We start from the raw sequence: 15,735 nt of genomic DNA on the forward strand, positions 1-15,735 counted from the left end.
AGATATAGTCACATTTCCCGAAAGTGAAGATGCAAGAGTTTCACTAAGAACCTAGGTCACATGGGAAGAAGCAGGATAAGGCAGTTGAAATATACTAAATATATAATGGGATCTAACTACATTACCACTCTTGGCCTGGATCTAATTTAAGATGCATGAGCACAATTCCCAAACTGGAAGAGTAGATCATTAAAACTATTTTCATTTCCCCGTAAATGTTACATGTCACTAACGTAATAAAACGCTGAATATATGGAATATCTAGGTGAATTACAGACAGTAGATTTGAAGTTAACAGGGACTGGGGAGAGAGAACACAAAGTTATTGCTTAATGGGTACAGAGTTTCTATTTGGGGTAATGACAAAGTTTGGAACTAGATATTGGTGACAATGGTTGCATAGCAATGTGGATATAATTAATACCACTTAATTGTATATTTAAAAATGGAAGATCTTAAGTCATATATATTTTACTCTACAGTAAATGAAAACTTTTGACCATGTGTGGTTTATAACTTCTTCAAAACTAACAGAAGTGAAGCGAAGTGAAAGTTGCTCAGTTATGTCCAACTCTTTGTGACCCCCATGGACTGTAGCCTGCCAGGCTCTTTTGTTCATGGAATTCTCTAGGCAAGAATACTAGAGTGGGTAGCTAGTTCCTTCTCTAGGGGATCTTCCCAACCCAGGGATTAAACTCAGACCTGTATTGCAGGTGGATTCTTTATCATCTGAGCCATCAGGGAAGCCCTTTTCATCATCCTAAATAGAAACTCTGTACTGATTAAGCATTAACTTTCTATTCTTCTCTATCCCCAAAACTAATAGAAATTATAGCCAATTTAGAACTGTATTTCCTTCATATGAAAGAATTCATTAATCCTGTACTTCAGATCACAAATGAGATATAAATATCTAAAGCTGTTTCTTTCCAGAAGAGAATTTGGAAACTGTGAAATATGACTTAAGAACAACAACAAAAAAAATCAAAACAAGCTTCTTACTTTAATTGGTTCAGGTTGCATCACTGGTGCAGGCATAGCAATGGCACTTGAAGCATAAACCTGGTGATATGTTGCTTGAACTCCATGATCAGAATAAGGCTAAAAGTAAAAAAAATTTTAAAATATTGCTTTTCATTAATTAAAAATATTTATTCAGTATTACAATTTTCTAGGCATTTTGCTACATAATGGAGAAACACAGATGAGAAACACATTCTCTATCTTTAATTGTAGACTAGTCTGAGACAGACTAGTCAAAATGTATGACATTTTGCATAGAGATGTATGGGGGAAAACAAAGTCCTATGACACATGAATAGGGATGCATGGGGAAAAGAAAACAATTAACATAGCTTTAGAAAGTTGGGGAGGTGGTCAGGGGACATTTTCTAGTGGAGTTTATGCTAGAATTTGAAAAATTAGGGAATGAGGTAGGAGTAGTATATGAAAAGGTAGAGGCAACTAAGAATACCTATCTGTGTATGTTGTTTGGTATGGCTGGAAGGAAGAATATACACTGACTGATAGCTGAAAGGTGAGGCAATAGAGTAATAGACAGGAAAGAGATCATGTAAAAGCAGATTAATGGCTTGTCCAACCGATGGTGGCACCATTCACTGATATATGGAATAAAAGAAAAGCAAGTTTCATGTTGATGTAATTGTGTGGCGGTTAGAAAGAAGTTAAGTTTGTAACACATAAAATCTGAGGTATTTGTAGGACTTCTATTACAGGTATATAGTCAATCAAAAGCTGATGGCTCTAAAGAAGCACTAACAAAAATGTGAACTAAATGTTAATTAAATGTTAATGTTAATTAAAATTGTTAATTAAATTTAAGTTAATTAAAATGTTAATTAAATGTTAATTAATGTTAATTAAAATTGTTAATTAAATGTTAATTAAAATTAAGATAGTATAAACTTCCAGTTATAGCTAAGTAAGTACTAGGGCTGTAATGTACAACACAATAAATATAATTAACATTGCTGGATGTTATACAGGAAAGTTGTCAAGAGAGTAAATCCTAAGACTTCTCATCACATACAAATTTTTTCCTATTTCTTTAATTTTGTATGTGATGATGGATATTCACAAAGCTTGTTGTGATAATCATTTAATGATATGTATGAATCAAATCATTATGCTGTACATCTTAAGCTTACACACTGCTGTATGCCAATTGTATCTCAATAAAACTGAAAGAAAAGTTTCCAGTAGCCATGTTAGAAAAGTAAAAAAAAAAAAAAAAAGTAAAACTAATTTCCAGTAATAGATTTTATTTGAACATATGAAAATATATCAGTGTACTCAACATAAAGTTAGTGATAAATTTTACACTCATTTTTCACACTATGTCATTAAAACTTGGTGTGTATTTTGCACTTAAAACACACCTCAATTCTGACTAGCCACATTTCAATAGCTGCATGTGGTAATGGCTATTGTTGTACTGAACAGTGCAGGTCTAAAATTCAGAAGTGAGGATGGGGCCAGAGACATGAGTATGGATGATAACATCAGAGTGAGTATGTAGGGTGAAAGAATGAAGAATCAAAAAAGAAATCATGGGGAGAAAAAGATCAGCTTACACAGGAAAATAAGAGGAGGTAAAAGGATTGCCAGAAGAGAGCAGGATCATGGAAGCCAAAGGTATGAAGAATTTCAAGGAGTATATCCAATGTCTCTGAGAGGTCAAGTAAGACTGAAAAGAAAAGGAAAATATTTGGCAATTAGGGAGTCACTAAGGACCTTTATCCAAGGTAGCTTCAGCAGAAAGGTAATGAAGCAGACTTTAGCAGGTAAGGGGAGAACAGGTAGTGAGGCAGTGGAAATGTTAAATGTAGACTACTTTTTTCAAGGGCTCCCCAGGTGGCTCAGTGGTAAAGAGTCTGCCTGTCAATGCAGACAACACAGAAGACCTGGGTTCAATCCCTGGGTCAGGATGATCCCTTGGAGGAGGAAATAGAAACCCACTCCAGTATTCTTGCCTAGAAAATTCCATGGACAGAGGAGCCTGGCAGGCTACAGTTCACAGGGTTGCAAAGAGTTGGACACAACTGAGCACACATTTTTCAAGCTTGGCTTTGAAAGGCAGAAGAGGATAAGGGCATTGGTGGGGGCACGTCACAGGATAGTAACTGTCTCCTACCAGGTGTTGGGTACTACAGAAAGAACCTTGTATACAACAATTCTCATCTTTGCATGAATCCTGCAAAATAGATTTTCCTAATGTCTTTATTAATGTAGATATTACGAAAACAACACTGTGAAACAACACTGTGAAGAGTTAATTACTCAAAGTAACATACTAGTAAATACTAGGTAAAGCTCTGGACCAATGGAGAGAAAATGTCTTAAAATACATGAGAAAAGAAGAAATGAGGTGGAATGAGGAATGAGGTCCCTGAGGAAAAGGGAAGTTAAGAGTATCAAGAGTAAAGAGTAGGAATAACCTTGAACAAGACAGGTTACTAAACAAATATAAGAAGCTAAGGATGAGTTACAAGTCAGCTAAGTTTGTATGTTGGGGACTGGAAGCTGAGTTGGTTTCCACAAAATGGTTTCTACTTATTCTGTGAAGTAGAAGGCACTATATTCTAAGAGTGAAGGGGGAAATAGTCATTGAAATAAGTGAGAAATAATTTTAATTTATTTTTATATTTTAGGAGAGCTAACTATCAAACTCATAAGAACAAGTCCTGTGTTTTTTAATTTTAGAGGAAAAAAACTTAAAATATAAACAAACCCCATTCAATTAATTTATATATTAGACATGTAGCTTTTGCCAGAAACAATATTAAAATTAAAATATGCTTAAAACATTCTGTACTGAAATATCGTAAAAATTAATGGCACAAGTTATGTTAACATGTAATATTTCCAGAAAAATCTTACTTGATTTCACTAAACAGTGAAACATAACTTGGTAAGTTATCTGATGTTGACATTAAGACTATGGTTCACCTCCAATTAAAATAAATAAATTTAAATTAGAAAAAAAATTTTTTAATAAATAAAAAATAAAAAATGTGGTAAAAAAAAAAAAGACTATGGTTCAGTGCCAAAAATAGATAAGTTAAAAACATAATATAAAAGCATTCTTAACTCACAGCCACCCTCCTTGAAAATCAGAAAAAAACAAAAAGAATAAAAGAATTTAAAGTGTCATCATCAAGTAAACATGGATGTGCTCATGAATCCCAAATGACAAGGTGGTTTAGTTCAGTCGCTCAGTTGTGTCCGACTCTTTGCAACCCCATGAATCGCAGCATGCCAGGCCTCCTTGTCTATCACCAACTGCCGGAGGCTACCCAAACCCATGTCCATTGAGTCGGTGATGCCATCCAACCATCTCATCCTCTGTCGTTCCCTTCTCCTGCCCTCAATCTTTCCCAGCATCTGGGTCTTTTCAAATGAGTCAGCTCTTATCATCAGGTGGCCAAAGGACTGGAGTTTCAGCTTCAACATCAGTCCTTCCAATGAATACCCAGAACTGATCTCCTTTAGGATGGACTGGTTGGATCTCCTTGCAGTCCAAGGGATTCTCAGCAGTCTTCTCCAACATCACGGTTCAAAAGCATCATTCTTCGGTGCTCAGCTTTCTTTATAGTCCATCTCTCACATCCACACATGACTACTGGAAAAACCATAGCCTTGACTAGATGGACCTTTGTTGACTAAGTAATGTCTCTGCTTTTGAATATGCTATCTAGGTTGGTCATAACTTTCCTTCCAAGGAGTAAGTGTCTTTTAATTTCATGGCTGCAGTCACCATCTGCAGTAATTTTGGAGCCCCCCAAAATTAAGTCAGCCACTGTTTTTCCATCTATTTCCCATGAAGTGATGGGACCAGATGCCATGATCTTCGTTTTCTGAATGTTGAGATTTAAGCCAACTTTTTCACTCTCCTCTTTCACTTTCATCAAGAGGCTCTTTAGTTCTTCTTCCCTTTCTGCCATAAGGGTGGTGTCATCTCCATATCTGAGGTTATTGATATTTCTCCTGGCAATCTTGATTCCAGCTTGTGCTTCCTCCAGCACACTGTTTCTCATGATGTACTCTGAATATGTTAAATAAGCAGGGTGACAATATACAACCTTGATATACTCTTTTTCCTATTTGGAACCAGTCTGTTGTTCCATGTCCAGTTCTAACTTGCTTCCTGACCTGCATACAGATTTCTCAAGAGGCAGGTCAGGTGGTCTGGTATTTTCATACAGTTTATTGTGATCCACACAGTCAAAGGCTTTGGCATAGTCAGTAAAGCAGAAACAGTTTTTCTGGAACTCTCTTGCTTTTTTGATGATCCAGCAGATGTTGGCAATTTGATCTCTGGTTCCTCTGCCTTTTCTAAAACCAGCTTGAACATCTGGAAGTTCACGGTTCACGTATTGCTGAAGCCTGGCTTGGAGAATTTTGAGCATTACTTTACTAGCATGTGAGATGAGTGCTATTGTGCGGTAGTTTGAGCATTCTTTGGCATTGCCTTTCTTTGGGAAAGAAAACTGACCTTTTCCAGTCTTGTAGCCACTGCTGAGTTTTGCAAATTTGCTGACATATTGAGTTCAGCACTTTCACAGCATCATCTTTCAGGATTTGAAATAGCTCAACTGGAATTTGATCACCTCCATTAGCTTTGTTCGTAGTGCAGAATGCCTGCCAAATGCTATGCAATTTGCACCAATATAAGGGTGGATTCTGAAGCCTGAGGAAGGTTTCCCTGAAAGGCCTATTTAAAGACTCTTTAGAGTCTCAAGAGTAGGGGTGTGTCAGACCAAGGCAGAAGCAGGAAAGATCTCCTACAGAGAAGGAGAAATTATATTTTCACTATTTTGTGGTCTACTATTTTGCATTATAGCTGAGGAACATTGCTGGAGATGAAGCAGGGTGAGAGTGGAAAGTGAAGTAACACTTACTACACCTTCATACAGAAAATCTCTGAAAAAAAGAGACTTTGTCAGGAGCTAAATGAACTCCAGAATGCTAAAAACTCAGGGAAGAACATCTCAAGCAGGCAACAAAACAGACTTGGTGGTAGGATGTTTGAGTCAACAGAATGCTTCTCCCGCCTTAAATTTCAGCAAAAACCTGGTCTCATTTAAAGATAAGATGGGAAGGAAAAGGAAGCAACCTTAGGACTCTTCTCATCCTCTCCAACTCTATCAAGGGAAAAGCAAAAAGGGGGAAAAAAGAAAAATATGAGAAATCATCCCAGAAAACAGTAGAAAAGTTCAGATAAATAAAATTCCTTTGATCTTAAAGAAATTATAATAACATGATCACTAAAAAAGAGCTTCAAAAAAACATTTTAAGCCAACAGACAACATTTACAGGCAATGATGTAAGCAAAGTGGCAGTTTGGGATAAAAAGAAGATAAAAGTAAAACAGCAATGAAAGCTTCATTATTATAAGAAAAAATAGACTAAAAACAATGAAAAATATTCATGATTGTCTCAAAAAAGCATATAAAACATTAAGAATTACTATGATAAAAGAAATTATCTCAGAGATGATGGATATGAAAGATAAAAAGAGATCTCAACATATGCATAAATGGTATTCCTGAAGAAGAAGTAAAAGAACTGGAATACAATTTTTTTTTCAAAGTTCTAACAGGAAAAAAGAAGCCCTGAAATAAAAACTAGTCTGAGAATCAAAGGAGCAAACTGTATCCCAGGAAGAATATTATAAAGACTGACAAATTTCAAGATATATCCTGGTAAAGTGAGTTCAAGTTAAGACAGATTTTTCAGACATGCAGGAAGAAAAAGCAAATTACGTATAAGAGAGAAAGTCAGGCTGGCTTCAAACTTTTTTACAACTATACTCAACACCAGAAAAGAGTAGGTTAGAAGTTATAAGAGGAAAAAGCATTGTTATGGGTTGAATTGTGTTCTCTGAAGACTTATGTATTGAAGTCCTAACCACTATGTCAGAGACTGACCTTATTTGGAGAGAGCGTCTTTACAGACGTGAGCAAATTGAAGTATGGTCATTAGGGTGGAACCTAATCCAAAATGACTGGTATCTTTATAAAATTGGGAAACTTGGACACAGAGACAGGAAAGACAATGTGAAGACACAAGGAAAGGATGGTCATCTATAAGCCAAGAAGAAAGGCCTGGATTAGAGCCTTCCCTCAAAGGCCTCAAATGAAACCAACACTCCCAACACCTTGATTTTGGACTTCTAGACTCCAGATGGCACCCCACGCCAGTACTCTTGCTTGGAAAATCCCATGGACAGAGGAGCCTGTTAGGCTGCAATCCATGGGGTCGCTAAGAGTCGGACATGACTGAGTGACTTCACTTTCAGTTTTCACTTTCACGCATTGGAGAAGGAAATGGCAACCCACTCCAGTATTCCTGCCTGGAGAATCCCAGGGATGGGGAAGCCTGGTGGGCTGGCGTCTATGGGGTCGCACAGAGTCGGACACGACTGAAGTGACTTAGCATAGACTCCAGAACCATGAGACAATAAATTTCTCTTTTTAAGCCATCCAGTTCATTTTACTTTGTTCAGGCAGCCTTAGCAGAGTTATACAAGTATGATGCAACTGTTTTATAGTCTTAATTTCTTCCAGATTTATAGACAACAAATACGTTGAACACACAAGCATGTAAGAACTCAAAAGAGTACAGCACATGTAAGCCTTCTTTAACAGAGTGCTTGCAGATTTAGTCAACAAAATGATAAATGAAGGGTGAGATGAAGAATGGAGAAATCATAGTAAAAGTATTGATAGTAAACATTTAAGATTCAAAATTGTGGAAGCTGCTATTTCAGAAAAATTATGTTATAAACTTTAGTAATAATAAAAATAATAATAAATACACTCAAATTGGGAGGTCGTTATTTATTTCCCAGTCTTTCACAACATATTTAAAACATACAATGTACAGTTCCTGGTACATAGATGATAAAGTTATTAGTAATGTTTTGCAAATATAAACACATGGAAGGTAATACTTACAGTTTTTAGTTATAAATTTGATTTATATCTTTGAAGGAAGAATTTTAATTCAAAGATTTTTTTCTTCTTTAATTTCTATATGCTTTTAACTGACAATGTTAGTAATAAGACAGGTAAACCAGAAGAAAGAAAAGCACTTATCTTACTCTTTCAAGGGGATTGAGTCAGGGATAGTTTAGTAAACAGCTGAGTTGAGGAATGATTCAGAAATAGTGAAGAAGTCTAAGATAAAGCATTCTTAGATATAAAAAAGGGGAAGAGATGTGAATAAATCAAAGGAAACATAAGATGTTCAACTTAAATGAGGATCTTGAACAAATATTTTTAGAAAAGGAAAAGAAATAAAATATATTACTTTGTAATATAAAATAAAATAAAATATATTACTTTGAGACTAACACATACCTCTGGAACTGAAGCTTCCATCAGAGACAGCGGAGGAGGAACACATCCACCATCTTGTGCAATTTCCACTGGTTGATAAATGACCTCAGAAGGTTGTAGGTATAAGAATGGAGCAGAAGAGGCAGGAGACTAAAACACAAAATCATGTTTCTAATTAAAATCGGATTAGTTATTTCAATTAAACCAAATGACTTAACCAACACATGAGAGAAATACTGGTTTCACATTTTCACATTTTCCTAAAGTTGTTTTTAGGGACAACACAGAAGTATCTTAACAACAAACTAGGAACTCTAGGATGCTATAAACTCCAATTATGTAGATATTATTAAATCACTTATCACTTGTGAAGTTGCTTCAGTCGTGTCCAACTCTATGCGACCCCAGAGACAGCAGCCCACCAGGCTCCCCCGTCCTTGGGATTCTCCAGGCAAGAACACTGGAGTGGGTTGCCATTTCCTTCTCCAATGCATGAAAGTGAAAACTGAAAGTGAAGTCACTCAGTCATGTCCGACTCTTAGCATCACTTATAAGTACTAAAAAGTTCTTAGCACTTTAGAAGCTCATAAATAAAGACGACCATTAAGATAACTATTAACGGTTGTAACAATATAATCTATGGTATTTAAATTGGCATTAATCTCACATGCTAGCAAAGTAATACTCAAAATTCTCCAACAGGATCAACAGTACGTGAATCGAGAACTTCCAGATGTTTAAGTTGGATTTAGAAAAGGCAGAGGAACCAGAGATCAAATTGCTAGCATCTGTTGGATCATCGAAAAAGCAAGAGAGTTTCAGAAAAACTGTTTTGGCTTTATTGACTATGCCAAGCCTTTGACTGTGTGGATCACAATAAACTGGAAAATTCTGAAGGAGATGGGAATACCAGACCACCTGACCTGCCTCCTGTGAAATCTGTATGCAGGTCAAGAAGCAACAGTTAGAACTGTACATGGAACAACAGACTGGTTCAAAATTGGGAAAGGAGTACATCAAGGTTGTATATTGTCACCCTGCTTATGTAACATATGCAGAGAAAATCATGCAAAATGTTGGGCTGGACAAAGCACAAGCTGGAATCAAGATTGCCAATAACCTCAGATATGCAGATGACACCACCCTTATGGCAGAAAGCGAAGAGGAATGAAAGAGCCTCTTGATGAAGGTAAAAGAGAAGGGTGGAAAAGTTGGCTTAAAACTCAATATTCAGAAAACAAAGATCATGGCATCTGGTCCCATTACTTCATGGCAAATAGATGGGGAAACAATGGAAACAGTATCAGACTTTATTTTCTTGGGCTACAAAATCACTGTGAATGGTGACTGTAGCCATGAAATTAAGACACTTGCTCCTTGGAAGAAAAGCTATGACCAACCTAGATAGCATATTAAAAAGCAGAGACTTTACTTTGCCAACAGAGGTCCATCTAGTCAAATCTATGGTTTTTCTAGTAGTCATGTACGGATGAGAGTTGGACCATAAAGAAGGTTGAGCACCGAAGAATTGATGCTTTTGAACTGTGGTGCTGGAGAAGACTCTTGAGAGTCCCCTGGACTGCAAGGAGATCAAATCAGTCAATCATAAAAGAAATCAATCCTTAATATTCACTGGAGGGACTGATGCTGTAGCTGAAGCTCTACTCCTTTGGCCATCTGATGGGAAGAGCTGACTCACTGGAAAAGACCTTGATGCCAGGAAAGATTGAAGGCAGGAGGAGAACGGAATGACAGAAGATGAGATGGTTCGATGGTATCACCAACTCAATGGGCATGCGTCTAAGCAAGCTCTGGGAAATGGTGAAGGACAGGGAAGCCTGGTGTGCTGCAGTCCACAGAGTTTCAAAGACTAGGACATGACTGAGAGACTGAACAACAACAAATGTCTCTTTTCAGCTTTCTGACTTCCCATGAAGTGGGACTTGTCAAACCAACTTTATGGTGGTATACCATTTGTTATCAAAAGTTGAGAGATGGAATATTCATTTAGAAACATAAATAAAACTGAAGCAAAATCTGAAGTGAAGCTAGAAAATGCTCAGTTTTCTAATATTAATAACATATCACTTATTTATAAAATATTTTTACTTACATGGTCTCATTGTATCTTTACAAAAGTCATGTGAGAAAACTATCCAAGGTATGGTATTATTAATTCCATTTGCAAATGAAAAAGCTGAGAAATATAGTGATTAAATGAACTGCCAAATCAGTTAATAAATCAGTATCACAGTTAATAAATACTAGAGGAAGGTCTCAAATCTAGTCTTCCTGACTTAAATATTCATGTAGTCTTCACAAAAACAGTGAAAAAAGTTAAAAGTTAGTATTTACCTGAGGAACATTCCACTGCCATTGACCTGGTAGACACTGTGCAGGGGCCTAAAATGAAAAAAACAAAAAACAAAAAAAGCCCACCAGATTGTAAACAAGCATTAAAACTGAATATCTACCTGTAAAAGTATGAAGTTGAATCCCTATACTTCAAACCATATACAAAAATTAACCCAACATGGATAAAAGATAGACATGTAAGAGCTGAAACTACAAAACTCTTAGAAGAAAACATAGATGTAAATCTTAGTGACTTTGAACCAGGCAATTAAAAAAATATGACATCAAAAGCACAGGAAACAATAAAGAGAAAAAAGATAAACTGGATTTCACTAACATGAAAAACTTTTGTGGGGCAAAAGATACCATTAAGGAGGTAAAAATAAACCATAAGACTGGAAAAATATTTATAAATTATATATCTGATAAGGAACTTGTATCTAAACAAAGAACCCATATAGCTCAATAATAAAAGGCAAGTAGCCCAATATAAGGGCTTCCCTCATGGCTCAGCTGGTAAAGAATCTGAGTGCAATGCAGGGGACCTGGGTTCGATCCCTCGGTTGGAAAGATCCCCTGGAGAAGGGAAAGGCTACCCACTCCAGTATTCTGGCCTGGAGAATTCCATGGGGGTTGCGAAGAGTCCGATACGACTGAGTGACTTTCACTTAAGAATCACTTAACCCAATATAAAAATTGGTTAAAGATATGAACAGACATTATTGCAAAGAAAATACAAAAAAACCATCAATAAGCATCTAAAAGATATTCAACATCATTTGCCTTGTAATCCTCTTCATAGATCAAAGCCTTGTTGTAGTGAAGGGGCTTGACTAATTCAATCAAACTATGAGCCATGCTGGGCAGGGCCACCCAAGACGGATGGGTCACAGCGAAGAGTTCTGACAAAATGGGATCCACTGGAGGAGGGACGGACAAACCACTCTAGTATTCTTGCTGTAAGAACCCCATGAGCAGTATGAAAAGGCAAAAAGATGTACCACTGGAAAATGAGTCCCCCATGTCTGTAGGTGTCCAATGTGCTACTAGGGAAGAGCAGGGAGATAGTTCCAGAAGAATGAAAAGGTTGGGCCAAAGCAGAAATGACGCCCAGTTGTGGATGTGTCTGGTGGTGAAAAGAAAGTCTAATGCTGTAAAAACAATATCACATAGAAACCTCTGGAATGTTAGATCCATGAATCAAGGTAAACTAGCCATGGTCAAGTAGGAGATGGTAAAAGTTAACATTGACATTTTAGGAATCAGTGAACTAAAATAGATGGGAATGGGCGAATTTGATTGAGATGACTGTTGTATCTACTGCTGTGGGCAAGAATCCCTTAGAAGAAATGGAATAGCCCTCATAGCCAACAAGAGAGTCTGAAATGCACTGCTACTGCTGCTGCCAAGTCGCTTCAGTAGTGTCTGACTCTGTGCGACCCCATGGACGGCAGTCCACCAGGCTCCCCCATCCCTGGGATTCTCCAGGCAAGAACACTGGAGTGGGTTGCCATTTCCTTCTGCAATGCATGAAAGTGAAAAGTCAAAGTGAAGTCGCTCAGTCGTGTCCGACTCTTTGCGACCCCATGGACTGCAGCCCACTAGGCTCCTCCATCCATGGGGTTTTCCAGGCAAGAGTACTGGAGTGGGGTGCACACTGGGCATAGCAAATACCCCTTTCCAACAAAACAAGAGACAACTTTACATATGGGCACTGCCAGATGATCACCGAAATCAGACTGCTTGTACTCTTCGCAGCCAAAGATGGAGAAGCTCTATACAGTCAGCAAAAAAACAAGACCAGCAACAGACTATGGTTCAGATTATCAGCTCCTTACTGCAAAATTCAGGCTTAAATTGAAACAAGTAGGGAAAACCACTAGGCCATTCAGGTATGACCTAAATCCAATCTTTTATGATTATACAGTGGAGGTGATGAATAGATGAAAAGGATCAGATATGGCAGATAAGAGTGCCTGAAGAACTATGGTCAAGGTTTCTAACACTGTACAGGAGGTGGTGACCAAAACTATCCCAAAGAAAAAGAAATGCAAGAAGGCAAAGTGGTGGTCTGATCAGGCTTTTCAAATAGCTGAGGAAAGAAGAGAAGCAAAAAGCAAGCAAGGAAGAAAGGGAAAGATAAACCAAACTGAATGCAGAGTTCCAGAGAATAACAAGGAGAGATAAGAAGATAAGATGGTGATGCCATCCAGCCATCTCATCCTCTGTCATACCCTTCTCCTTCTGCCCCCAATCCCTCCCAGCATCAGAGTCTTTTCCAATGAGTCAACTCTTCGCATGAGGTGGTCAAAGTACTGGAGTTTCAGCTTTAGCATCAGTCCTTCCAATGAACACCCAGGACTGATGATCTTCAGAATGGACTGGTTGGATCTCCTTGCAGTCCAAGGGACTCTCAAGAGTCTTCTCCAACACCACAGTTCAGAAGCATCAATTCTTCGGTGCTCAGCTTTCTTCACAGTCCAATTCTCACATCCATACATGACCACAGGAAAAACCATAGCCTTGACTAGATGGACCTTTGTTGGCAAAGTACTGTCTCTGCTTTTTAATAAGCTATCTAGGTTGGTCATAACTTTCTTTCTAAGGAGTAAGCGTCTTTTTAATTTCACGGCTGCAATCACCATCTGCAGTGATTTTTGAGCCCAGAAAAATAAAGTCTGACACTGTTTCCACTGTTTCCCCATCTATTTCCCATGAAGTGATGGGACTAGATGCCATGATCTTCGTTTTCTGAATTGTGAACTTTAACCCAACTTTTTCACTCTCCTCTTTCACTTTCATCAAGAGGCTTTTTAGTTCCTCTTCACTTTCTGCCATAAGGGTGGTGTCATCTGCATATCTGAGGTTATTGATATTTCTCCTGGCAATCTTGATTCCAGCTTGTGCTTCTTCCAGTCCAGTGTTTCTCATGATGTACTCTGCATAAAAGTGAAATAAACAGGGTGACAATATACAGCCTTGATGTACTCCTTTTCCTATTTGGAACCAATCCGTTGTTCCATGTCCAGTTCTAACTGTTGCTTCCTGACCTGCATGTAGGTTTCTCAAGAGGCAGGTCAGGTAGTCTGGTATTCCCATCTCTTTCAGAATTTTCCAGTTTATTGTGATCCACACAGTCAAAGGCTTTGGCATTGTCAATAAAGCGGAAATAGATGTTTTTCTGGAACTCTCTTGCTTTTTCTATGATCCAGTGGATGTTGGCAATTTGATCTCTGGTTCCTCTGCCTTTTCTAAAACCAGCTTGAACATCTGGAAGTTCACGGTTCACGTATTGCTGAAGCTACTTCATGGCTAATAGAAGGGGGAAAAAGTGGAAGCACTAACAGATATTACTTTCTTGGGCTTCAAAATCACTGTGAATGGTGACTGTAGCCATGAAATTAAGACGCTTGCCCCTTGGAAGAAAAGCTATGACAAACCTAGAGAGCATATGAAAAAGTAAAGACATCACTTTGCCGATAAAGTTCTGTACAGTCAAAGCTACAGTTTTTCCAATAATTGTGTATGGATGTGAGAATTGGGACATAAAGAACGCTGAGCACCAAAGAATTGATGCTTTCGGATTGTGGTGCTGGGGAAGACAATTCAGAGTCCCTTGGACAGCAAGGAGATCAAACCAGCCAATCCTAAAGGAAATCAACCTTAAATATTCGTTGGAAGGACTGATTCTGAATCTGAAGGTGCAATACTTTGGCCACCTGATGCAAAGAGCTGACTCACTAGAAAAGACCCTGACGCTGGGAAAGATTGAAGGCAAAAGGAGATGAGTGGCAGAGGATGAGATAGATAGCATCACTGACTCAATGGACACATGTTTTTGAGCAAACTCTGGGAGATGGTGAAGGACAGGGAAGCATGGAATGCTGCAGTTCATGGGGAAGCAGAGAGTTAGACATTCCTTAGTGACTGAACAGCAACAACAATGGAAATCAAAACTACACTGTGGTATCACTTCACATACACTAGTATGGCTCTAGTAAAAAATGTAGATAATAAGTGTGTGCAAAGATGTGGAGAAACCCTCATAAACTGCTGGTGGGACTGTAAAATGGTGTAGCCTTTTGGAAAGTATGACACATCCTTAAAAGGTTAAATATAGAGATACCATTTGATTTAGCAATTCCATTCCTAGATACAAGACCTAAGAGAAACGAAAACATAAGTCCACAAAAAATCTGTACACAAATGTTCATAACAGCATTATCTGTAAGACAGTAAAGGTGGAAACAACCCAAAAGTCATCAACAAATGAACAGATATAAAAAATGTGGTATAGGCATATAATGTCCATAATAGGCAAATCTATAAAGAAAGTAAGTATTGATATATTACTGGTTCTTAGGACAGGGAGGAGGGGGTAAGAGGAATGACTACTAATGGGTAAAGCTCCCCCGCACCCCATGGTACGGTAGCAACTGTAAATTTAGTAAAAACTACTGTGTTGTAAACTACTCCCCTGGTGGCTCAGACGGTAAAGCGTCTGCCTACAATGCGGGAGACCCGGGTTCAATCCCTGGGTCAGGAAGATCTCCTGGAGAAGGAAATGGCAACCCACTCCAGTATTCTTTCCTGGAAAATCCCAAGGGTGGAGAAGCCTAGGAGGCTACAGTCCATGGCGTTCTCAAAGAATCAAACACGACTGAGCGACTTCACTTTTCACTTTGTTGTACAGCTTCCCAGGTGGCGCTAGAGGTAAAGAACCCGCCTGCCAATGCAGGAGACACAAGAGATGTGGATTTGATCTCTGAGTCAGGAAGATCCCCTGGAGAAGGGCATGGAAATGCACTCCAGTATTCTTGCCTGGAGAATCCCATGGACAGAGGAACCTGGTGGGCTAGCTACAGTCCATAGGGTTGCAAAGAGTCAGACACGGCTGAAGCAACTTAGCACACATTCTGTTGTACTCTCTGAAAAGGTGAATTGTATATGGTATATGAATATCTAAATAAAGCTGTTATATAAATAAAAAAGAGAGTCAAGATTTAAGGTACTTATT

The 15,735-nt window shown here is 38.2% G+C and overlaps 1 protein-coding gene across 2 annotated transcripts in view; it reads right to left on the bottom strand.

The window, feature by feature from the left end:
• The window catches only part of BOLL (boule homolog, RNA binding protein), a gene marked incomplete at its 5' end in the record, with an annotated part of 68,862 nt that overhangs the window by 12,910 nt on the left and 40,217 nt on the right, over positions 1-15,735 (bottom strand). For both annotated transcript variants that reach the window (NM_001168704.1, NM_001102115.1), the window contains 3 exon segments: positions 1,003-1,101; positions 8,385-8,513; positions 10,719-10,766. In NM_001168704.1, the coding sequence (NP_001162175.1) occupies positions 1,003-1,101; positions 8,385-8,513; positions 10,719-10,766 (276 nt within the window).

Source organism: Bos taurus, chromosome 2, assembly GCF_002263795.3.
Source record: "Bos taurus isolate L1 Dominette 01449 registration number 42190680 breed Hereford chromosome 2, ARS-UCD2.0, whole genome shotgun sequence".
Lineage (NCBI taxonomy): Eukaryota > Metazoa > Chordata > Mammalia > Artiodactyla > Bovidae > Bos > Bos taurus.